At 34.4% G+C, this 25,328-nt stretch overlaps 1 protein-coding gene across 1 annotated transcript in view; it reads right to left on the reverse strand.

Moving 5' to 3' along the window:
* Positions 1-2,547: 2,547 nt before the first annotated feature.
* The window catches only part of LOC118192011 (uncharacterized), an 88,337-nt gene continuing 65,556 nt past the window's right edge, over positions 2,548-25,328 (reverse strand). Inside the window, exon 4 of the mRNA XM_035362890.2 lies at positions 2,548-3,156. Coding sequence (XP_035218781.1) covers positions 2,989-3,156 — 168 coding nt within the window. The 3' untranslated portion in view covers positions 2,548-2,988. The remainder of the gene's footprint in view (positions 3,157-25,328) is intronic.

Consider the following 25,328-nt stretch of genomic DNA (forward strand, 5'->3'; position numbering starts at 1 on the left):
CCCACGATCTTTTGTAGCACGACGTTTTCGCCTTACGTTGTTTTCTCCGCGACGTTTTCGTCTGCGATGTTTTCGGCTGTAACCCCTAAAACTCGTTTAAGAAGACCAATTGATTGGCCTAAAAATTAGTCAGACTTCTTCTAATTGATGATAATTCTATAGAAATCACGCCGATTAATGAAATACATTACGATAATAAATGTCCATATTTATTGTTGACATTTGCGATACTTAATGTCTATATTCAGCTTAGTCATTGAAGACCTAGAGAAGAAAAAAAAAAAAAAAAAAAAAAAAAAAAAAAAAAAAAAATTCGTGTAGATATTTTCAACGTTTTGACCAACATAAGAAATAATATTAAATCTCGATATGATGTGAAAAATTTTTTTGGATTTCAGTTTCATCAACATCTCAAAAAATAGATAATGCAGATTCTCATTACATTATTGGCAACTAAGTTATTTTTTACTTCAGAAATTATTTATTTAGAATATTTTGATAGCAATTGTACTGTTATATGATTAATTTCTAGGATACCAGAAAAATCTCACGTGGAAGTCCTACATTAAACACGTTATCTCAAAGTTTCGAGCCAGGAAAATTAAACGCTACCCCTCTAAACAGCTCGAAAAGGCGTTTTAACTCTCACGATTGCGTTAAAAAGTTACTGATTTCCAAGACCATCTTAAAAGTTACTCATTTCCAAGATCAAATGTTACTCATTTCCAAAACCATGTTGTGTCCCTAACCAAATAAAGGAAACATGTGTTTAGTTGAATTTAATATATTTATATATATAATCAATTATTTATATTGTTACAAAAATTCCCAGCTGCGATAAGATAGCTTTCTCGAAAAACGGGTTTAGGGTCGCCAGATATGGCGCGAATTCGCCATTTGGCGACCTTCGGCAACAAAATTCGCTTTATGTCATAGACGGAGCGAGAACATTCCACAGCGAAATCTTACCGGTCTACCCGAGAATGTTCTCGAAGGCAGGTCAAAAGTTATAAATACCCTGCTTGTACGTGGAGTAGTTTTTTTTTTTCCTGTGAAGAGTATCGTGTGTGTCATATACGGGGGCAAATTTCTTATACAATATGGCTGAATCTTTCCAACCAATTCAAAGAGGTAGTAAGATGACAAAAATACTGGAAATAAAATAATAAATCATGCAGTTTTAACTTACCTATGAAAGGTTACAGGTCCTCCTTTTACAAAACTTTCTTTACATCCATAGGCGCTGCAGCGGATAACGATTTTTTCTTAAATTTTATGTGACCAAGCAGAGCAGTCGGCTTTCGCCCCCATAGAAATGAATGTAAAGTCGAGAATGTTCTCGAAGGTAGGTCGAAATCTATAAGTACCCTGCCTGTACGCGGAGTAGTTTTTTTTTTTTTTTTTTTTTAATCATGAAGAGTATGTTGATTGCATTTAGTTCAATACTAGCGCTTTGATTTCAGAGATTAACAACCGAGTCTGGAGCTGTACTTTCGTCCTTTGCCGGAAAGCTGCCTTCACCGTTATAGCTTGATAGCCTTGAAGGCTGTGTTGCTGGTTGTTTCAGCGCGTTTATCGTTGTTTTTCGATGACTGTAACGCGTCTTTGGAACTATCCTGTGTAATATGAACAAATAAATTGCGTTTTCATTCTTCATCAAGTTTTGTTATCAATCATTCTAAATCCACAAACCCGCAGAACGCAATATTTTAATTTGAAAGAAAGTTGTTCAGAATTCGCCGAAAGATAAAAAATGATGCTCATTTTCTGAAGTCTACCAAAAAGCAGAACAAATACGATTTTAAAAATTAAAATTTTTTTAATTTTAAATAATTTAAAAATCTAATTTTAAACTAAATTTAAAACTAAAATTTCTAAAAATCTAATTTTAAAAGTTTCAAATATTTTTTGAAGTTTATAACTTTTTAATGAATTTTAATGACAATTCTAATAATGCATCTTTTGTTTTGAATGAGCCAATGCATTATTACCTATTGCAATAAAACTAGTCAATCTATTATCTAATGAACTTAAACATTTTTTATTTGTTTTCGAATCTTTAAAAAAGTATTTACTCACATAAATGATAATCCTAAAATCGTATTCGAAGAATTTGCAATAATAATAAAAATGGAATTAATATAAATATATTTTGTATCGTCCCTTTTTTGTGGACTCGATAGAGTTGGCAACTCTTGCAATAAATGATTTACTAAGATCTATGAACCCCTCTTCATGTTATAGCAGACGCGCCTCCTAGTGGCTAATGTATTGAGTGAATTAACAGCAAACGAACAAAAATGGCCTGTCCCCATACTTTTGGGAAAATGATAAAACGGGTGCGATATGCTCATAATAGCAGAATCATGAATAATAGGTTTGGTTTATTTTGGTTTATTTAATTATGCAAAGCACGCTAGGGCTATCTGCCTAAGGGAAGGTATGACTTCGTGGAGGACTTTCTAACATGAATAACAGAGTAAAGCAGCAATTCTTCAGCAGTAAATTACGTGTCATTATGTCTGTGAATGACAGCAATGACATGTCTACAACGAAAGATGCATGCTTTTATTTACATTCTTAATTATTACAGAGGAATTTAATAGTTTTAGATATAAATTTCATGCATAAAAATGTGGCGCAATATCCAAATATCACTGATTTAATCACTGCGCAATCTGTAAGTTTGAATCATTCTATTACCATTACAATATTTATAGTCGCTTTCTTTCCCCCCTTTATACCTTTGTTGTTCACGTAATTGAATGGCAGAAAATAACTAAACGCAGCTCCAATAGTAACGCACACATAATTCACACGTATATTTAATTTCATGAAATTACTGAATCAGGTTCTAGATACATCTTGTATTACCAAACGATTTGTCTCAAATTTTCTTTTTTTTTTCTCTGTAACCTGTAGAGTCATTTCTTATCACATATCAATTTTATATTCCTTGGTGTTTCGGCAAAGTTCCGCATATTTTTTTCACACATAACCGTCTGACTGAAGTCCAGCGACTGCAACTTCGTATGCTGGCGGTGCTGGCTCGCACAAGGAATCTTTCTTGATCACTGTGGCATAGTCCGGTGGAGGTGTTATAATAGCAGTAATCAGCTGATGTGTGTCACTTCGACGTTGGTTTCGTGAAGCTCCCTAAAATGACAGACATAATGCACGAATTAAAATTTATGTTAATGTGATCACCTTTGTCCAGTGTCACCGCTTAATGTAATCATATTTCTTCAGGCTATTTTGATAACATTAAGCGGTGAGAACAGTATTTTTCGAAATATCAAAGGTATTTAATAAATTTAATATAAATATAACTAAAAGCATATAAATACCTATTTTTTCATAGCATTTGAATTGGAAAAAAGTAAGCAATAATTGATTGCCTGCAATGGTTACGCCGAAACACCAATAAGTTCAATTATGAACAGTTCATATATGTTTCTGAAAATTATTTGAACGATGCTGTACGCCTAATCTTTATACTCCGAAGAATCTTAGAAGTTTCATAAGATTTTTTTTTTTTTTTTTTTTTTTTTTTTTTACAAATGGCGGGCATTTGCCTATAACGGAATTGGCCACTACTAAGACCAGAAGCGGTGACCATTTTATTGTGGAGCCACCTAATAGGCGAGAAGTAGTTTAGCTGACTCAATTCTGGAAGTTAGTCACAGCGGTTTAACTAATGGACTTTATTCCTTAGATTATTAAACCTTTTGCTAGACCTCCATGATAAAAATCCCTAAACACAGTATAAAATTAGAAATTTCTAAAACAGAATGTTCATAAAAAGTATTAAGCTTAATCAAGGGAAGAGGAATTTAGGCACTAAAAAGTTGACTCATCTAGAAATTCGCCTCGTTAATTCACTAATTATAGTCTAGATGCTCTTCTTAAAACTTGAAAAAATAATCTTCCTAAAACATTTTTTTTTTTGGTACATGCTTGGTTTAAATAAATCAAAATCAAGCTCTTTTGCGATTTAATCCTTTACTTGGCAACAAGTCTCTTTCACTTGGCGACTTCAGTACTCTATTTCGACTTCACTTGGCGACTTCAGTACTCTATTTCGACTTCATTTGGCGACTAAAAAGAACGTTGTATAGAATTACAGAATTCATAGCTATAATATTCGTATCTATAGCATTCATAGCTATATTTTTTGTTTATTTTATTACCTTAACCGATTTTTTCATCACAATAAAGAATGAATTTTCCGTATTTTTGTATATAGCTTAATAACTTAGGCAACTTAATAACAATATCCAAATGATAACATTGACCGCCATTACATTAAGCGGCACCTACTATACCTTTGGTGCCATTTACAATATTGAGTATTACTACTTAAATTGTTTTTTATTTTTTGTAAACTTTTATTTAACTAAACCAGATAAAAATGCCCCGCAAGAAAGCTATAAAATTTTTTACTGATACTATTAAAATTTTTACACATCTCTATTGCCTTCTACTACTACCTATTTATATTTACTGCTTTTCCTTATGAGTACAAATAATACTGTAAAAATGCAATGAAAGAAACCCGTAAAACTATTTATGGGTTTTACAGATTTCCATTGACCTCTTGGTTTCTATTGATCTTTAGAGGTTTTTCTTTACGGGTATCAACAAAATCCTATACCCATTACAGTTCTACTACTTTGGGCTATAGGTATTTGGTGTACGGATACTCGCACAATTCTACAAGTTTTTGTCTGTGGGTTTTCATGAGGATTTGACTAACGTGTACAAGAATTATATGGCTTTTTATGGAGATTTCACATGCGGATAGCCATAGGCCAAATCCCTATAGAATCTTTTTTTTTTTTTTTATCTGTAAGGGTTATCTTTAATAAGGCAACCATAGTGTTTGTTTCTACCCAGTCAGCATGCATTCTTAAACTGCACGCGAAAACTAAGTGCAATTTACAAGTGGCCGTTCTAAAAGAAACGTGAAATTTCAACGTAAAGTATCATAAAATGTGTCTTGAAAAAAAAAAAAAAAAAAAAAAAAAAAAAAAAAAACATTAGTAGTTATTTACGTTTATTTTTGCTTTAACAATATGGGTAAATTATAGGTAAAATTTAGGTATAGCCACAGGCCAAATCCCCGTAGAATCTTTTTTTGATCTGTGTTAAGTTAGAATACAGCGCCACCTATTGGATAAGTAGAGAAACTCTCACTTGGCCATCTGGATTCGGCTAAGCAACATGCTAGAGCATGTATTAGATCTGAATAGTTAATTACTGTTAATAAATTAGTTAGTTCATTTGCTATACAGTCCACTTATTAGTTTAGAATCACAGTACATGGTCAGCAGAACCGGAGAAGTGAACAAAATGCTGGCATTAGATAGAAACAAAACTTCGTTAAAAGCGAAACTAACTAGGTTAGAAAATGTAGTGAAGGAATATGATGATAGTTCGAATAAGAATGAAATTCAAATAAAGTATAGATCGCTACAAAGCATTCAAATGGATATTAGAAACTTGAGGATTAGATATTTCGAAAGCGTTGATGAAAAAGACGTCACAGCCATCGATGAAGAAATCGCCGAAATGGAAGAAAGAACTGAAGTTCTGGAGGTAAGAATTATGGAAATTCTATCATCTATAGCACATTCTGAAAATGAAAATGATTGTAGTAAATTTGATCCTAAAGTACAAATACGTTTGCCAGAATTACCAATTCCTAAGTTTTCTGGTAAATATACCGAATGGAATAATTTTAAGCTTCAATTCGAAAACATCATAGCGAATAACACGCAATTAACAGAAGTTCAGAAACTCTACTATTTAAAGGCTGCATTAACTGATGAAGCAAAAAATCTTGAAACTGTTGATGATACTTTTAGTTCTCTATTTAAATCTCTTCAACATAGGTATGAAAATAAAAGAACATTAATTGAGACGCATATAAAGTCAATAATGGATTTACGTACTTTAACATTCGAATCGTCTAAAGGAATAAGATATGTAATAGATAATGTTATTAAAAACGTTAGGGCTTTGAATGTTTTAAAATATGAGAAAAATAATTTATCGGATATTCTGTTATTAAATATCGTACTTCAGAAACTAGATTTCGAAACGCGCAAACAATTTGAACTAAGCATTAATGCTACGGAAGTTCCTACGTTTGATGAATTAATTTCGTTTTTAGAGAAAAGATGTCAGTTATTGGATGACATTAACCGTAGTATTAATAAAAGGAAATATCCGTTAGAAAAAAGTTCGAAATCAAAGGCTCGGATGGTTGAAACCGATAGTGTTTCGATTTGTGTTATATGCAAAAATAATAATCATCCACTGCATAAATGTGATTCATTTTTTAAATTATATCCAAATCAAAGATATGAAATAGTTAAAACCCATAAATTATGTCTAAAGTGTCGCAGTAACGAGCATTTAATCGCAAAATGCAATTCTAAGTTCAGATGTTCGGAATGCCATAAAAAACACCATTCATTAATACATCGCCTTCTCAGAAATGGCGCCATTCAACATAAGTTAGACAAAACAAAAACGGAAGCAATGAGTGACGAAATTATAAACAAGAACGCAGATGTCTCTAATAAAAATCAATCAAGTTGTCTTTTGACACGCAGAAAAAACGTGTTATTGGCGACTGCAATAATATATATTCGCAATTCCGAAGGAAAAAGGATCCCAGTTCGCGCAATACTTGATAACGGCAGCATGAGTTGTTTCCTGTGTGAAGGAGTTGCTAATTTGTTAAATTTAAAGAAAGAAAGAATTTATGCATCTGTATCCGGAATTAATGAGAACGTTATAAATATTAATTATGAACTAGATGTACAGATTTCGAATAAGGATTTAACATATGTAAGATCAGTTAATTGCTTGGTTATTTCTAAAATAACCAATGTAACTCCATCAAGATGTTTAGATGTGCAGTCATTAAATATTCCCATTGATATTGAATTAGCGGATCCGCAATTTGGAACACCTAACAAAATAGATATGTTACTAGGGCCGAATTGTTCTTTGAGATTTTAAAAGAAGGAAAATTTCAATTAGAAAATCAACTGTTGTTTTAATTAGAAAATCAACCGTTGATATTTCAAGAAACAGTTTTTGGATATATCGCGTCTGGTGCATGCAAGAGTGACTCAGAAGTAAATTATTATGGTTTAGTTCTAAATAGTGAAGAAAGAGTTGAAGAAATTTTGCAAAGATTTTGGGAAGTTGAATCCATTGAAAATATCGAGGATGCTTTGAGTGAAGAAGAAAAATACTGTGAAGAACATTTCAAGCGTACTCACTATAGACAAAATGATGGAAGATACGTAGTTCAGTTACCCATAAGGGAAGGTATAGAATTAGGAGAATCGAAAACGCTGGCTGAGAAAAGATTGCATCAAGTGTGGAATCGACTAGAAAGCGATTCGAAGATGAAACATTATATAAGAATTTTATTAAAGAATATAAGGATCTAAATCACATGTAAGAAGTTCAAGAAACTGAAACATCGACTTGCTATTATCTTAGTCATCATGGAGTTTATCGGCCAGAGAAAGCCTCTACCAAGCTTCGCGTTGTGTTTAATGCATCCGCGGCTACTAGCAATTTAAAGTCGCTGAACTCAAGACCAACTTTCTTGACTAAGGAGAGGTTTTTGACTAATCCTTGTGAAGTAATTTCATCTGATACGGATGATGTGGAATACGTCAAAGAACTCAAACTTAAGGATAATGACTTAGTTAATCTAAATGTGAACTCTAATTCTCTTGTTTTAGATCATATTCTTAACATTAGTAATAACTATATTCGTATTATTCGTGTGTTAAGTTTTGTTTGTAGATTTATAGCCAATTGTAAGGGAAAAAATTTAATAGGTTCTCTAACTGTTAAGGAATTGGATGACGCTGAGAAAATCATGATCAGGTATGTACAGTTACAACATTTTAACAAGGATATTCTATCTTTAAAAAATAAGAATTGTGTTTCTTCCAAAAGTAAGTTAAAATTTTTATGTCCATTTCTAGATAATGATTCTCTTCTGAGAGTAGGAGGCAGACTTGCCAATAGTAATCTTAATTACAACCAAAAGTTTTCTTATGTAATGCCAAAAGATCATGTATTTACTAGATTAATTTTTCAGTATTACCGTGTTAAATATTTACATCTTGGTGCTCAAGCACTATTGCATCAGGTTCGTAGTAAATTTTGGGTTATTAATGGTCGAGATGTAGCTCGAAAGGTTGTACATGAATGTGTAACATGTTTTAAGATTAAACCAATTGTATGTGAACAACTTATGGGAAATTTACCTAGTGAGAGAGTTAATCCAGGGTTTGTATTTAATACGTGTGGACTCGACTTTTCTGGTCCATTCCTCATCAAGTATAAAAATCAGAGAAAGGGTAATTATGCAAAAGTGTACGTTGCTATATTCATTTGTTTAGCTACTAAAGTAATACATTTAGAGGTAGTAACTGATTTAACCACAGATTCATTACTTGCTACTATTAAAAGATTTATTGCTAGACGTGGAAAATGTAATACCATAATGTCAGATAACGGTACTAATATGGTTGGTGCAAAATCAGAACTGAAAAAATTGCATAGTTTAGTCCTTAAATCTGATTCTGATATAGCAGATTTTTTAACATCTGAAGGTATAAATTGGAAACTAATTCCACCTAGAGCACCAAATTTCGGTGGTTTATGGGAAGCTGGTATTAAGTCATTTAAATATTATCTTCAACGTACAATCGGCAGTTATAAATTAACTTTAGAAGAATTTTGGACTGTTGTCACACAGATTGAAGGTATTATCAATTCTCGTCCAATTTTACCCTTATCAACAGATGCAAATGACTTTGAAGCCTTAACGCCAGGTCATTTTTTAATTGGACGTTCCATTACTTCATATCCTGAACCAGATTTGTCTATAAATAGATAATAGATATAGATAATAGACTTTCTAAATGGCAACTTATTACCAAGTTCATTCAAGTTATTTGGAAACGTTGGCAAACTGATTATTTAAATCATCTGCAACAACGCACCAAATGGTTTATTAATAAAGAAAATTTAAAGGCAGGTATGTTAGTTGTGTTAAAGCAAGATAATCTTCCTCCATTTAAATGGTCTTTAGCTAGAATTCTAGAAGTTTTACCTGGTAAAGATAATAAGGCCAGAGTTGTTAAAGTGAAAACATCAAATGGTGTGTATATTCGATGTATTAGTAAAATTTGTTTATTACCTATCCAGGATAATAATGCTTAGTTTATATTATGTTCTTATTGAAAATTGTGATTTACATAAAAATGGAACTGTTTAAAGAATAAGTTCGATTGTAGCATAGTGAATGTTTACGTTTTTAAAATGTTGCATTATTTTATATTATATTCATGATGAAAGATTATCTATTAGTTTTCATATTGTATTGGAGAATTAGTTTTCTTGATTGTTAAATTGTATGTATGTTAGTAATTTGTATGTTGAAATTTGTAATTTCAACGGGCGGCGGCATGTTAAGTTAGAATACAGCGCCACCTATTGGATAAGTAGAGAAACTCTCACTTGGCCATCTGGATTCGGCTAAGCAACATGCCAGAGCATGTATTAGATCTGAATAGTTAATTACTGTTAATAAATTAGTTAGTTCATTTGCTATACAATCCACTTATTAGTTTAGAATCACAGTACAATCTGTAAGGGTTACCTTTAATAGGGAAACCATGGTGTTTGTTTCTACCCAGACAGCATGCATTCTTAAACTGCACGCGAAAACTAAGTGCAATTTACAAGTGGCCATTCTAAAAGAAACGTGAAACTTCAACGTAAAGTATTGTTACGAAATGTAAAGGCTCGGTAAGATAGCTTCCCCGCAAAGCAATTTTAGGATTGGCATAAAATGGCAAGGGAAGGCAGGGTTGTCACATTTGGCGACAAATCGGCGATATGACATGGACAGATGGAGAACTTTCTGGAACGAATTCTCACCGGTTTAGCCCAGAATGTTCTCGAACACAAGCCGAAAGCTATATAAACCGTGCTGGTCCGCAATCAGTTAGTGCCTCGTCGAGAGGGCGAGTCAGTGTGTGTGCGCCTCGTCTAGAGCGCGAGATAGTTAGTATCGAGTTAGTGTGTCTCATCTGGTTAGTTCGTGCGGAGACGATCGAGTTGACAGCCGGCCAGCGAGCGCCGTCGTCGAGTTCACCGAAGGAGTCTCTTAGTGTATCGCGGATAGTGCATGGTCAAGAGAGCGTGCTAAGCTCCGGGAAGCTTAATGGCAAACCGCACATTGAGTTCATCAATGTTATCGAATTTCGCTTACTGCGCATGCTCAATGGTGTACCGCCGGCGTGGGAGAAAATACTGGCGACTAAGCATAAGAAACCCTACACAAGCCTGTTCGTCATGTAGGTCTTATCAACCGTTTACAATTGCAACAGTCTATTTCATTTACTTACAGTAATTTATTTGACCTTTAATTCAGTAATTTAAACTATATTTAATCCTTAATTTGTTAAAGTATATATGTATGGAACGTGTGGTAAATACTCAATTGTTTTTATTTCTCAGAAGTATAATCAGCTAATATATCTTGTAATGTTTCTTGTTTTGTAATCCTTTTTAAAAGAAACTTTGGGTAGTTTACAATCGACATTTACACTCCAAGTAATGAAGCAGCTTACAGTCTGACGGTTTGATGGCCCCTTCCAGGAATGCAGCAAAGGCTGTCAAATTTTTTCTCAGTTGCTCCTCCATCGCTCTTGTCACCGTATTCAATGGCACTCCTGACACAACTGCTGCGCGTGTACGGATTTGTGAATTGAATTCACAAAGAACCGATGGTAGTTTGAACACTTTGAAATTCAAGAACATTCCACAAAAATACTCGTACAGCTCTTCTTGGTATGAAAGAGCACAATCAGTAGTTAACCACTTCAAACTACTAAGGCCCACTAGCGGCAGAGCGGTAAAGTCGCTGAACACTGGTAGTTCGGTCCGAGGTTCGAATCCCGCAGACAGGCTGGTTGCATGGGCGTTTTCGTGGTTTTCCTCATGTGTAACGTGTATACGAGCCAGTTTTCCTTAGAAAGTCCTCCACGAAGGCATCCCTTTCCATAGCCAGATATCCCTAGTGTGCTTCCCCATAATTAAATAAACCGAACCATCAAACTGCTAAAAACGTTAAAAATAATGCAATACAAAGAGCACCTAAAGAGCGAAGGTCGGACGAAGAGTTTTCAATACTCCCAAATCGATTATAGAAAAACTGAGAACTGATGCTCTCTACAGGGTTATATTGTTTTCCGCTGCCGCCGAGAAATCTCTAGTACCTCCCATTTCTCGAAATTACTTGAAGGCATATACGTTAAAATTACATGTAAGAGCGGGATGCAGTTCTATAGAGGGATCAATTGCATTTATCGAATTACATTAATACAGGGACCTGACGAAAATGTCGCCAAGGTTTGCGACTTTTGGCAATTTGTCGCCGAATTTTGTTGCAAAAGTTAGCCGCGGAAACCATCAGCTGTTTGTTGATATCTCGCCAATTTAGCGAGATAGCCATTTACGTCAATGTCTTGAGGAGTTTCTCCTGTAATCTTATTTTTACGGCAAAGCTTCGTTTTCTCCAGACTTTTCATATTACATTATACAAAATTCGTAACAATGCGCAATAAACATATAAATTTAAATATATATATGTATTACTAAACCTCCACTCAAAAAATTACGTTGCACTTACACTGAATTAACTTACTTCGGAACCGGGGGTAGTAAAGAAATTTCTCTACTTACAAAGTGGCAGTAGCTATAGAAAGATTGACTATCATTGCACTATACAATGCACTACTTATTACATTAAGACAGTTAAGTTACATACGCAGTTAACAGAGAGTATTAAAATAACGGCATTTTGAAAGTCTAAATTTAAATTCGAAATTCAGGCCTATGAGACAAGAAAAAATATGTCATAGAATAAAATATTTGAAGAAATTAAAGTGGGAAACATTTTTGTATTTTTTTTCTGCCGCCCAGCGCAGCAAGCCTAAAAATATCAAGGAATTATGCAGAGTATGAAAGATGAACTGCTGATTACTTTTGTGTTTTTCGTTGTGTGAAATTTGTGAGAATGGTCTATGAAATTCAGAAGCAGTTCATGTTGAAAGACACTGGATTTAGTTTTGGTGTAAATTGTGACCTAGGATCATGTTCGTACATGATAAGTGAAAAAGTTTCTCTTGGTTTTAAACACCTCCGATGTCTTGAGTTTAGTTACATGTTCGGTGCACCAGCGAAAATCCATAGTATGGAAAATCAACGGCACTTACAGGCACCCTATTTTGAGTGTACATAGTCCTTCCCCCGAACATATGAACTTCGAATACCAAACGGAATTTCGATTTATTTTTTCCTATTTCCTACTTTTTATGAATTTAAGGAATTTTTTATTAACAAACTCAGCGATTTGAGAGAGAACAGTACCAATCAGCGTTCGAAATAAAACATTTTTACCTTCGGCTGCCAGACTGTTGCCATTGGGCAAAGTGTAAAATACTTATCTTTCAATTTTAAACAACAAACTCGACTATTTAAAATCAGTGTGTTGCCACTGCCAGAAATAAAGTACTTTTACTTTTCCCGCGCCAGCATGTTGTCTTTCACTAAAGTGAAACTATTTAACTTTCAAGTTTAATCGGTCTGTCAACAAACCAAGCAACTGAAAAGCAATCACTGTAGTTGTTAAGAACATTTTCTTTACTTTTTAATCTGATAGATTTAAATAAATGCTTTTAAATCATGAAAAATACTATATACTTTTTTATCCTAAAATGTCTCCTAAAATACTAAATACTTTTTTTATGAAATGACATTAGGTGGATTCATTACAATTACATATTTGTTCTTTTTAATAATTATCATATTTTATTCGGGTAGCCGCGCAAGCGGCTAGTAACATGAGACTAAATATCAAAGTCTTTTTGCTTTACCTAATCATCTTATTTTCTCATATCAATGCTAAAAAAACAACATTTTCCATTCTTATGGGAAAGTAATGAAATAAGTCATCTAAATGTCGAAACCCTTATGAGGTATTTCTCCCACTTCCCTAGCGTCCTTCGTGGTGTAGTGGTTCTGCACGCTGGTCCGGTATTCCAGAGGTCCGTGGTTCGATCCTCGGCGAAGGCGGTTGTATATTTTTCATCTTGTCTGCCTCTAAAAAAAATCCTAATAACTCTACAAGTGGCGCCTGAACTAAAAAGGGTTGTGGATGATGGTTCTCCGCACCCAGGATTTGGCGACTAGGTTCCCTAAAACCCTATTCGCCCTTTAAAAAGGGGAGTATATAAGGTATTTCTCCCACTTCCCTAGCGTGCCTTCGTGGTGTAACGGTAGCATGCTGGGCCGGTATTCCAGAAGTCCGTGGTTCGATTCCCGGCGAAGGCGGTTGCATATTTTTTTTTATCTTTTCTGCTTCCAATTAATCTAATGTCTCTACACCCTAAAAGGAATGATTCTCCAAACCGATATCCTTAATATATTTCTCTTCCCAGCTTAATATATTTCTCTCCAAATTCCTTAATATATTTCTCTTCCCAGCATTCTGTGGTTCCAAAAGTCCTTCTTGCGACTGTTTTTAACTAACCTAAGATTGTTTACGGCAGCAAGAAAGGAGGAAACTGTTACGACACAGCACTGAAAAAAACCTGCAATAGCAGCCTTGGAGAGCTTTCGAGTAAGGATGTTAATCAAATTACATCCAATGTGTCACAAGTGCGAGAGTTATCACTGGTAACTTATCGTTGGAAATATATCTGTCAAAGAAGTTGCTAACTGGTCTTTCTGCGGAACGTAAACAGGAATGGTGACGTTAAAATTTCATGGTTCAGCATTTGTGATTGTTAGAGAACTTTTGCTGATAAATTATATCTGTCCACAATTTCATTAAAATTATCCGTCTTGCACATCGTTCCTTGATACCTAAGGAATTTTTATCTCCCGCAGGGAAGTAATGTTTTTGGTTCAAAAATTCGATAGCGAATTTTCAGTGATTTGAAACAAGTTAGGGTCCCTACATCAAGTTTTCACTATTTATGCAATGATATTATTATGCAATGATGTCTGTGCATCTGTGTGCCAATATGTGTGAAACGATTATTTTGTCTAAGATATGAAACTTCTAAAAATATATATTTTTTTTTGTATTTAGACGTTCATATAAAGAATTATTAGATTTTGGGTAAAATTTACAACCGTAAGTGGTACTTGAAACCAATAACATTCTTTAATGGACAACCGAAAATGGTACGTTATTCGAAATCCATAATAGTTTTTAATGAAAACTATATTAAATTATAATTCAAAACTTTTCAGTTTTAGTAGTTAAGACTTTTATATTAATAAAAACAACATATTAGGGTTTGGCTAAAACTGATAAACATGAAATAATACTTTACATGATGGTGTAAACGAACATCGTAAAAAATATATTATGAGATAATCCAAAACTTCTGAAATTTTGTATTTAAGATAGGTATTGATTGATGAACAACATATTATATTTATGAGCATTAAATGTATACTTGGAATTATACCCAGTGTAACTAGGATAAGCTCATTAAGAAGACGATCTCTCGTTATGAAGCAATTACATGTAGTACTTTAAATGCTCAGTTTTGTATTCGTTTCACTTTTGTGTTGAATCGCTTTTCAAATAAAAGGATGCTGCCCCCCAATGTTATCCTCTGTATTATTTTTAAGAAATAATATAGCAAATATAAATTAAATAGAGAATGTAAGAATAAATGTATGGCAACACCTAGTACTCTATCGGGAATTCTGAAGACAGACTGGTTTAAAAAATTTGGGGATTGTTAAGTCAATGATTAGTGAATCCGAAACACACTATGACTAGAGGATATACAACGATCGATGCGATTTTTTGGGGGAAGTTATGTGTACATAAGCACGTATACTTATCATTGTGCTTTTTATGATAGAATAGAATAATAAAAAATGCGTAGTGTTTGCAATTAACACTCAGCCATAAAGTTTGTAAGCAAATTAGATTTTATAGATCGGAACAAATTAGATGGAATGGGCAGGTGGCCACATCAATTTTGTTTTCCTGTGAAAGAATGTACTCTTACAAAAACATCTTACAGGATTCTATAAACAAATCCACTATTAAACTTCTTTAGAATAATTGCCAATTTTCTAAAATTTATGCCAGAGGTCTTCCATAGAATTCTATAAAAGTTTAGATGCAGCTTCTAGAACATTATGCATATACATACAGATATGTATAGATATTCTATGGAGTTCTGTGCAGAGATTCTATTAAATTTTCTACAGTTTGCAAAGGTCCTAAGATTTATATAATGCATATCAAATAAAAATGAATGAGCAATTTCTAAATTAAATCTCTCGTACGAAGCAATTAATTGCAATACTTTAAATGCTTAATTTTGCGTTCGTTTCACTTTTGTGTAAATAAATAAAATAAATCTAATTAAATCTTTTCAAATAAAAGGAATCGAATTGTCTCGAATGGCAAAAAGGAATCGAATTCTGTCGCATCGCAAAACTCCCAAATCAGAGCAGCAAATTTCAAAGTAAAGGAATTATTGTATTCGCGAAAAATTTCGGGTTTCGTATATCAATGGAAATATCCATTTTGTCCTTTCCCAAATCCATTTGGACGATTTGTTCTGCGTGATGTCTGTACGTACTGACAGAATAAAGGATTCTTTTTTTTTTCCCCGAACTGATTGTAAAAGAGATTTAAAATGGATTCAAAGGGGATTTTTTTCGTGTCGTCTGTACACAAAGGATTTCGTATTGAAATATATATATATATATATATTCAACAAAATTAAGTTTATTAGAGTACGTTTTATTTACATAGATGCGTACATATTTATGTATTTAATAAAAATAAATGAAAAAAACACCCACAAGAACTTGATGAGATTTAACACAAAATTTTCAATTTTTTTTTTAAACAAAACATTTATTGAGTTTTTGGAAAATTATCTGATATATTTCTTTGTATTGACTTTTTTAGCATCAAATTGTCAAACAAATTATTCGATGTCGTCCTTTTTGTTATTCATTTCACCATTGGAATGTGCTCCTAAATAACTGCGCATACTTTTCATGATGTTCCTTATTTCGAATGACGTGGGAAGAGGAGCTGCATTATTCATTTCATTTTCGTCGTCGGAATCTGCATCAATGATATTTTTTAAGCTTTGAACAAACTCCAGAATGTCTTTGTCTATCATAATTGGGGCTGTACACACATTATCATCATCTACTGCAACGAAGTTTTCCGATGATAGAGTAGGACAAACCAATAATACAGAATACTTTCTCAAACATTTCTTTAAGTCTAAAAATACTTTCTCAAACATTTAAAAAAGTGTCGGCTCAGTTTCAATATTCTCCTTCTCCATTTCTTTTGGCGCCAAAGAATATGATACTTTTGAGAATCCTGCATGACGAAACCAATTTTCAGTCGTCCTTGGAGTCACTGAATTTTATGCAGAGTGCAACTTATGAAGAGTATCTAATAAATTGATCGAGAAATCTTCATTTGCTTCGATTACGAGTAAATATTTTCGAAGTATTTGCTTCCGGTAGAAAAATTTCATGTTTTGTATAATCCCTTGATCACAAGGCTGCAAGGTATTTGTTGTATTTGGCGGCAAAAATATAAGCTTTATAGCTTTCAATACAACGTTGGGGGTGAGCCGAACATTTATCATTCCAAATTTACGATTTTCTCGCAAGAATCGTTCATCTAACTTTACGATCCAATCGGTGAACATAGGTACCATCTACGCCTTTTTGTTTGCTGGATATTCAACCTATAATGTTCTTACATTCTTTAAACACCGCAGTTTCAAACTTTTGCCAATAAGAAATAGAGGTAGTTTTTCAGAACCATCCGAACTGAATCCTACCAATACCGTAATTCGTTCTTTAGGCAGTTTCCCTCTGAACACGATTGTCCTTTAAACGACAAAGTTTTATTGGGTAAACTGGGTTATTTTATCAATAACCCAGTTTTGCTCACGTTGAAGACATCTTTAGCTTCATATTCTTCAAGTATTGAAGGCAGCGTAGAATGAAACCAATTTGCTCTCATGTCCGGTAAAACCTGATTAGCCTTCACCGCAAACATTTTTCAGTAGTATACCATTTCTTTCTTGAACCGTTCAAATAAGCCTGGATTTGCAGAAAATGTAATATCCATTTGTTTAGCCCATTCATTGCTTCTTTCTAGCATTGAAGGTCTTTATATGGGAGCATTCTGAGATTTCACTTGCTTGAACGAAACAAGGAAAGCCGTCTCTAAATCCTCGTGCTTGGCCGTTCTCATTCGTTTTCGCTCTGGCTCAAACTTAATCCGTTCAAACATTTCCGTCATTTGCTCTCTTTTTTCAATTATTGTTGATAATGTAGAGTTAGCAATACCGAAATCTTTACAGATTTCCGTTTTCGTCTTCTGTTTTTGATCAACAGCCTTAAGAAGCTCCATCTTCATTTTAAGCGAAATAGCAGTTTGCTTTCCAACTGAGCTCTTTGCCATTGTGCTCGTAAAAAAATTTCTTTTGAAATAGAAAGAAAAAACGCGAACCAAACTTACTGATTTTTACTCACACTGCGATGCACTGTCCTGCGTAAGACTGACGAATAAATTGTGATCTGGTTCTTCAGCAAGTTTTGTCATCAATCACTCCAAGTCGACGAACCCGTAGAATGCAACAATTGGTGTCAGAACTGGGATTTGTGAGTGAATGACAGCGACCTGCCTGCAGGAGAAAGCCATAACGGAGGAAAGGAATTAATGGATTTGTTAGCAGTTGTAAAAGCCAGACGAGAACAGATGAAAGCCGGAGATGAAGGCTGAGATCAAGAACAAAATAAAATCGGGGCAAGAAGAAATAAAATCGGGGCAAGAAGAAATAAAAGCCGGACAAGAAAAGCTGTAAGAGCAACTCAAACAGATGGAAGTGAAGCTAAAATGCAGCGAAAATAGAAGATGTGAAAAATGACAGTAGTGGTATCTGAAGAATCAAAGGATGAAGAAATGAAGGAAGTAGCTAATGAACTGTCTGAGAAAGGTCAAGAAATGATAGACGGGAAAGAAGCTTTTTTTTTCTCAAATGCCTTATTTTGTAATGGAAGAAAGTGGTAACACTGTTTGTAAAAATAAAGAAATGAAACAAATGGCTAGTAAAGCATCTGAAAATGGCGAAGAAATAATTCATGGAAATAATATTTCTGATTATCAGGTGCCTGAAGTACAGATGGAAGAAAGTGAAAATGTGACTGTTTAGAAACTGATAGTGAAGTTATGTTGCAGTTATCAAGAACCATCTGAAAATTCATATGATGCAGAAATGGAAAAAGCTGATGTACAGCTTAAGCAGAGTGTTCCAATATTGCAAGAAAATACACCCACTTCTCAAACTAAGTGCGTGTCTCATAATACAAGTTGTACAAACAGAAACTTGATTCTAAACCAGAATACTTCTGTTTGAAAAGTTTATTCATAACTTTAATGCAAACATCGGAACTGGTTTTCAAGAAATATAGGTAAATAAGCATGTAGCAACTGCTAAAAATGCCGAGGACTGTACACATGATGCGAATAAACTACAGAGTGGTGAACTAACAATTTCAGATCTTCCTGTGGATACAAAATTTGAAAGGACTGAATCTTCAGATTGTGATATGCAAAACGAAATACACCTGAGAACTGCAGTGAAAAAGTAATTAACCCGGATCTAACTTAAAACATGAGACTGAAATTCATTCTGAACTTTATACAATTTAAAAGCGTTATTTGTTTAATTTGTGTGTATACCTTGTAAACAGTGTCTCTTGAGAGTATCTTGAGCAGTACAGTAATATGTTGAGTACGGTAGTAGTGTCTTGAATTCAGAGATATCTCGAGAGCGATCGACCGAGTCGGGAGCTGTAATTAGTGCTTTGTCGTGAAGCTGTCTTCATCGTTATAACCTGATAGCCTGAAGGCTGTGTTACTGATTGTTTCAGTGTCTTTGTCATAGTTTCTCGAAAACTGTAACGTGTCTTTGGAACTGTGCTGCGTAATACTGACGAATAAATTATGATTTGATTCTTCATCACTTGCTGTCATCAGTATCACTCCAAATCCAAGAACGCGTAGAATGCAACAATATATATATATATATGAACCCTCTTACCCGGCTTAAAAGTTCTTACCCGGCCTTTATTTTACCAACCATTAGTAGTAGTCATATACTTGCAAAATTTTTTAATGATGCAAATATTAATTTTTTGGCAGTGTCAAATTTTAAAAAGTTAATTTTGGGTAAATAAAGGAATTTAACTTAAAGTTCGGTCTCCTATATTTATATTTGGGAAAGTTTTACACCCGTTATGAAAATTAAAATTATAGGAAGTTTGACTTTTTATGACAAAAACTGACCGGGATAGTTAAGTTAAAAAGTTTCAATTTTTGATGCCATTTTCAACTTGCCTTCAAGGATCGATTCTTTAAGTTAGAATAATTCAAGGAAATAAGCTTAAGTGTAGCAAAAATTGTGAATAATTCAATAGCCCGTACAAGGAAGTAAAATGACATCAAATTTTTAAAACACAACAAATTAATCGGTTTTAAAAGCTTTAATAACTTAATATTAAGTATTTCTTCATTTTAATACTGTAATTAATATTTCTATCAGAGGTAATAATCCAACAAGAGATTCTCTTCACTTAACCTAACTGCATCAGATTAGAGTTCGGTAACTGCGGGTACTAGGTAATTTGGAAATTTAAATTTTCTTTAGCATCTAAATTAATTAACTCAACATGCCCTCAACTATAATGTTTCACTTGAAACTTATCTAGAAAGTATGAGTCCCTTACTTTGTACAACTCTTTAAATTATAGCTGGAAAGTACTTCATTTCATTTAGTTTAAAAAGCAAATGACATATCTGATAATGACATAGTACTTCGCGTATTTAAAATATATCATATATATAATTTATTTACTATTATTAGATTAGCTCTTTTCTCTTAAAGTTTCATTTTAAATTTTAAGAATCACAGAAATATCCTATTAAATAATTTTTCAATTAAATTAACAGAGAAGTATATTATAATAAGTGTTAATTTATTGAAATTCATGACTCTTGTATATAACACTGCTAGTTGAAATACCCGATGTTGGCCGGGCTTTAAGCAGAGTGAAAATGATTCACTGTGGGGACTGGGGTAGATTTTCGCAGTCTCACAGACAGTGATTTTCCTCTTATTTTGGAATGGTGCAGAATTTTACCAAATTCGACTAAACTGTAGAATAACGGTTTTAATAAGAAGTGATAGTCGGAATGCAACAATGGCGACATGAATGTGACCTAGGTTACTTACTTTTAAAATTGAAACTATATAAAATTACTATTATTTATTTTTTATAAAAAAACATATTGTTAGGGGTTTTGTATTTAGTTTTCTATTTTTAGTATAATTATAATTAAAATTTCTTTATATCTCTGTGCAATGCAGCACGAGACTTATTTTAAGAGAACGCTAAGTTGGGAAAGTAAAAATACAGAGCAAGCGCATTTTATATTTAATAAATAGATATCTCGTAATTCTACTCTTTTGCTTTCCAGAAACCTCGAGAAAACAAAAGTTATACCAGAACATTTTTGTGCCCGATTAAAAAGGGTTAAAAGCCGGAAAGAAACATTTCAATTTATTTTTCCCAAGAATGAGTTTCAATTTAGTACTTTTCGCCAGAAAAAAGATTCACCTCTTCAGATTGTTATCCGCGAACTACCTGAAGACTCGGATATTGAAAAGATCCACACAGAACTGATAAAATGATGGTTCTCTCCACATCAAATAACGCCTACTATCGCTTTCTAGACTAAACCTGGACTCATTCGTAAAGAAAACCGCCCTCCATTGATCAGGCGTCCAGTGGACCTGTTGTAGTGCCCACTGGAAACGATCCCTCCTATGGCGTGACGTGAGCGGCACACAAATGGCTGGTCGCCTCGCATACAGACCACCTTCGTGAAGCCTTCTACGCACAGTTGACGTTGACACGAACCTTCCGGCGGCTGCAGCAAGGGAGGATCTAAGAAGAGTCAGAGTAGCGGTTCTATTCCTGCGTGCACATAATGTCAAACATCGGTCATCGGCGCTCGTCGTAGCAGTTGGTCGTCCTTGGCTAAACCTCCTAGATGCCGAATCTGTGGTTTGAAATTGTCTTCAAAGTCTATGAACCACAGAAGGAGTCACATTTAGCCATCCGGCCACTTCTGTTTGATTTTGTTCTGCCTTTAGTCTCCCAATGGCTCTCCACCGCAGTTCTGAAGGCAAATAATGCCTGGAGGTCATTGTTACGAATTGGCTATCTCAGATTTCTGATGTCACTGTCACAGTGAAATATGTGGGCTTGCTCTCAAACATGTACTTTTATGCTCCTCGCAGATGTCGTATTCCGAAAGCATCGCCACTAATTTGCATATCGCAGTTTTACTCAGCTACTCTTACTTGGCAACATATTCAAATTTTACACGGTTTGGGTTATTTTTGAGGGAGTTATCGCTATTTTTGTGATTTTTCCTTAATTTATGATAACCAGTGTATTTATGACTTTGTATTTTTAGATTACGTATTTCATATACTTACATGTTAAGTTTACTTGGATTGAGCCGGAACACAGCTGTTTAATTACACTGACTACTTTCGGCATAATAAAGTCATGCCATGTCATCTCAGTTCAGTTGTTTACTCAGTTGTTGTTTTTTACTTGGCTGCTAATTTTCAGATCGGATTAGCTTTCTCTGAGATTTAGATTTGGATTACGTTCTATTTAACGTTTTAGTAGTTTAAAAAATAACTACTGTGTGATATTGTAATATTGTACGAATATATTTGAGGAAAAACCTGCGCTTTGTTAGATTTCATGAACTTTTTATCGGACTTGTTCATTCAATCTATTACGAACCCGTACGCACGCAAGACTTTTTTGTGTCAGAAGTGGGACTGAATGCCAATAACTAGAGCGATGGAAGAACAATTTGCTGCAAACCAGGAAAATATGGAAGCTGTCTAAGCATCCTTTAAAGAAGAGATTAAAGCGAGACAAGAATCCGTTAAAGGAGAGATGAAAGCTCGCCAGGTATAAGTTAAAAAAGAGATGAAAACCGTTCAAACAACGATGAAAGCTGGTCAAGTAACTTTTAAAGAAGATATGAACGTTGTTCAGGAAAGTGTTAAAGAACAGAGGAGACTGTACAAGAAAGATTGAAGCATATCAAGAGGAAGTGAAAAACCCGTACCATCTCTTCCCTCTTTGAAGTTATGAACTTACAATGATAAGACCTTCTGGCAAGTATATAAGATACAATTTTTATAGAGGCGGATGCGAATGGATGGGATTCCCAAGCTAAGGCCTGTCATCTCGCCTCTTCTGATGATTTATCCAGACAAGTCAATGCTTTGATACGGAGTAAAAGGTGAGAAGAAACTGACTCTAAAGTGTTCGAACTGCGGTGTTGAAAGCAACGTACAAAACTGCAGAATACCCTGGGCACGAAAATAAGACAGACTATTTAACCAGACAATTGAATGCCTTGAGACGGAATATTAGTGACAAGAAACAGACCGTAAAGTGCTAGAACTAAGGTGTTGAAGGCCACATACGAAGGAACTGCAGAACACCCCAGAGCACGGAAAATAAGACAAATGATATAAACAGACAATTAAATGCCATGAGATGGAAAAGGAGTGATGAGGAAGCAAAATGCTGAACTGTAGAGCTGAAGGCCACGTACAAAGGAACTGCAGAGCTGACCACGTACGAAGGAACTGCAGAACACCTCAGCGTATGGAAAATGAGACCATTTTTCAGCAACGACGCAGGAAACAAATTACTGACCATATCGCGGAGCGGAGTTTGAACAATAGTGGAAAACCTCATTTGAAAGCGCTTAAGATTTCTGCAGTCAGTGGCAACAGTAAGGAGCTATCCATCAATGAGCACATCGATGGAATACCTTGCAATATGATCATTGACACAGGAGCTAATGTTATCATCATTCGGAAAGATTTAGCTCAACAGTTTAAAGATAAACTCATTTGGAAGCCTTCCTGTGTTACCTTCAAGACTGTGTCTGGTGATAAAATCGACATAGATGGGAAGTTAAAAGTGAACATCACATATGGAAGTGCCGCCTACTATCATAGGCATATGTGGCAGATATTACAGATTCTTGCATACTAGGATTGGACTTTTTAATAAAATTTTTCCTTGGACTTCAAAATCAACAGACTGCTTTCAGAATCAAAGAACATAACTATCCATCATCAGAAGGGATCCTCACCTGGAAACGTCGACGCCTTGCTGAAAGATCCTGCTCAGAAAGCTTCTGAAATCATACTAGGGTCGAAGACAAACACGAGACTACCGGCTATTCTCCTTCTCAGATGCTCGTCTTTCGTGACCTTCGTCTGCCTTGTGATCTTTTGTTTGGTCTCCTTACGGTTGCACCTTCATCGCCAGCGGAATACATCCAAGATCTCCAGGCCCGGTGTGAAGTGATGCACAGTTTTGCAGGAGAGCGAGTCAACTTGGCGACGGAGAAAATGCAGACCAGATACGACACTAGAGCTACTGGACATCGATTTAACAAAGGAAACAAGGTGTGGTGGTGGAATTCGACTCGACGAAAAGGATTCTGTCCAAAACTACAGTCACCTTGGGGTGGTCCATACACAGTCCTAAACAGGCTAAACGACATCATGGTTCGCATCCATAAGTCATCGAACTCTAAACCAACTATATGCTTCATTACGACAGGTTAACTCCTCACTATGGCCATAGTACGTAGTGTATATAATGTAAATAGTATAAGACCATGGTCCTTTTCATTTCTAAATTTGTATTTGATTGGATTTGTATTTAGTATTTGATATATTAATTTGTTTTAAATTACTTATTGCAATAATTGTTTATGTTGTTTTTATTGTAATGCAGTGCTTATTATTGCCTTGATGCCTTAGTTGCAAGTTTGGCTTCCTGTGTAGGGATTGTACTGCCTGGGACATGCAGTCCTTGGAAAGGGGTAGTGTTACAGATTTTGTATTAAGTTTTCTATTTTAATAGAATTATAATTAAAATTACCTTATATCCCCGTGCAATGCAGCATGAGACTTATTTTAAGAGAAAGCTATGCCGGAAAAGTAAAAATACAGGAGCACGCGTATTTGACATTTAATAAATAGATATCTCGTAATTTTACTCTTTTGCTTTCCAGAAACCTCGAGAAAACAAAAATGACCTGAACATTCTCGTGCCCAATTAAAAAGCCGTAAAGAAACGTCTCAGTTCAGTCGCTTATTCAGTTGTTGCTGTTTACTCGGCTGCTGTAATTTTGAGATCGGATTATCTTTCTCTGTGCTTTGGATTATGTTCTACTTAACGTTTTAGTAGTTTAAAATATAACTACTGTGTGATATTGTACGAATATCTTTGAGGGAAATCCTAGCGTTTTGTTAAATTTCTTGTGATAAGAATAAATTTCATGAACTTTTTACGGGACTATAACGTACTTTAACTATAACGTACCTGTACCCACCCCGCAACAGTATATAACTTCATTGCTTAGCATGCATTATTTCAACTCATACTAACAACGGAGATTTGAACCTAAGATGAGTAATGCATACTCAAGAGGGATGTCATGGACGCATCATTCTAATGCAAACACCATGAGTGTAGAGCCCTTGGGATGGGTTTTGGAAATCTAATGTAGGCAGTGACTTTCGTCTTGTTTTGAAAGTGAAGCATTCAAAATTAAGGTAAGAGTGAAACTGTAGATTTGTATGAATTACACGTACAAGCAAAAGACCAACGCATATAGATAGATGGATTTGATAAATCCAGCTAATGCAATTTTAGGTATCCAGTTAATAATAACTAAAATAAATCTGAGTTTATTCTTTTAAATCGCTTAGTCTGTCAACAACTCTGAAAAAAAAAAATTAAATATCAGTGGCAAAATTTAATCAATGGTAACATTGTCCCGTGGAAAATGAAAACATTTTAATACAGGCAATGGCATAACATTTCTTTTGAATAGCTGAGTTTGTTTATTAAATTCTAAAGATAAATGTAATGCGATTGGTAACACACTTATTTTATATTCCTTAATTTTCTGATTGAATTTGAAACATAATTATCTTATACTTTGCAGAGTAGCGACACAAAGCTTTACCAATGACGGAGAAAAACTGCACCTACAGCTTTATATT

The sequence above is a fragment of the Stegodyphus dumicola genome, chromosome 10 (genome assembly GCF_044657685.1).
Source record: "Stegodyphus dumicola isolate Sdum_Otavi_A_Nest chromosome 10, ASM4465768v1".
NCBI classification, from domain to species: domain Eukaryota; kingdom Metazoa; phylum Arthropoda; class Arachnida; order Araneae; family Eresidae; genus Stegodyphus; species Stegodyphus dumicola.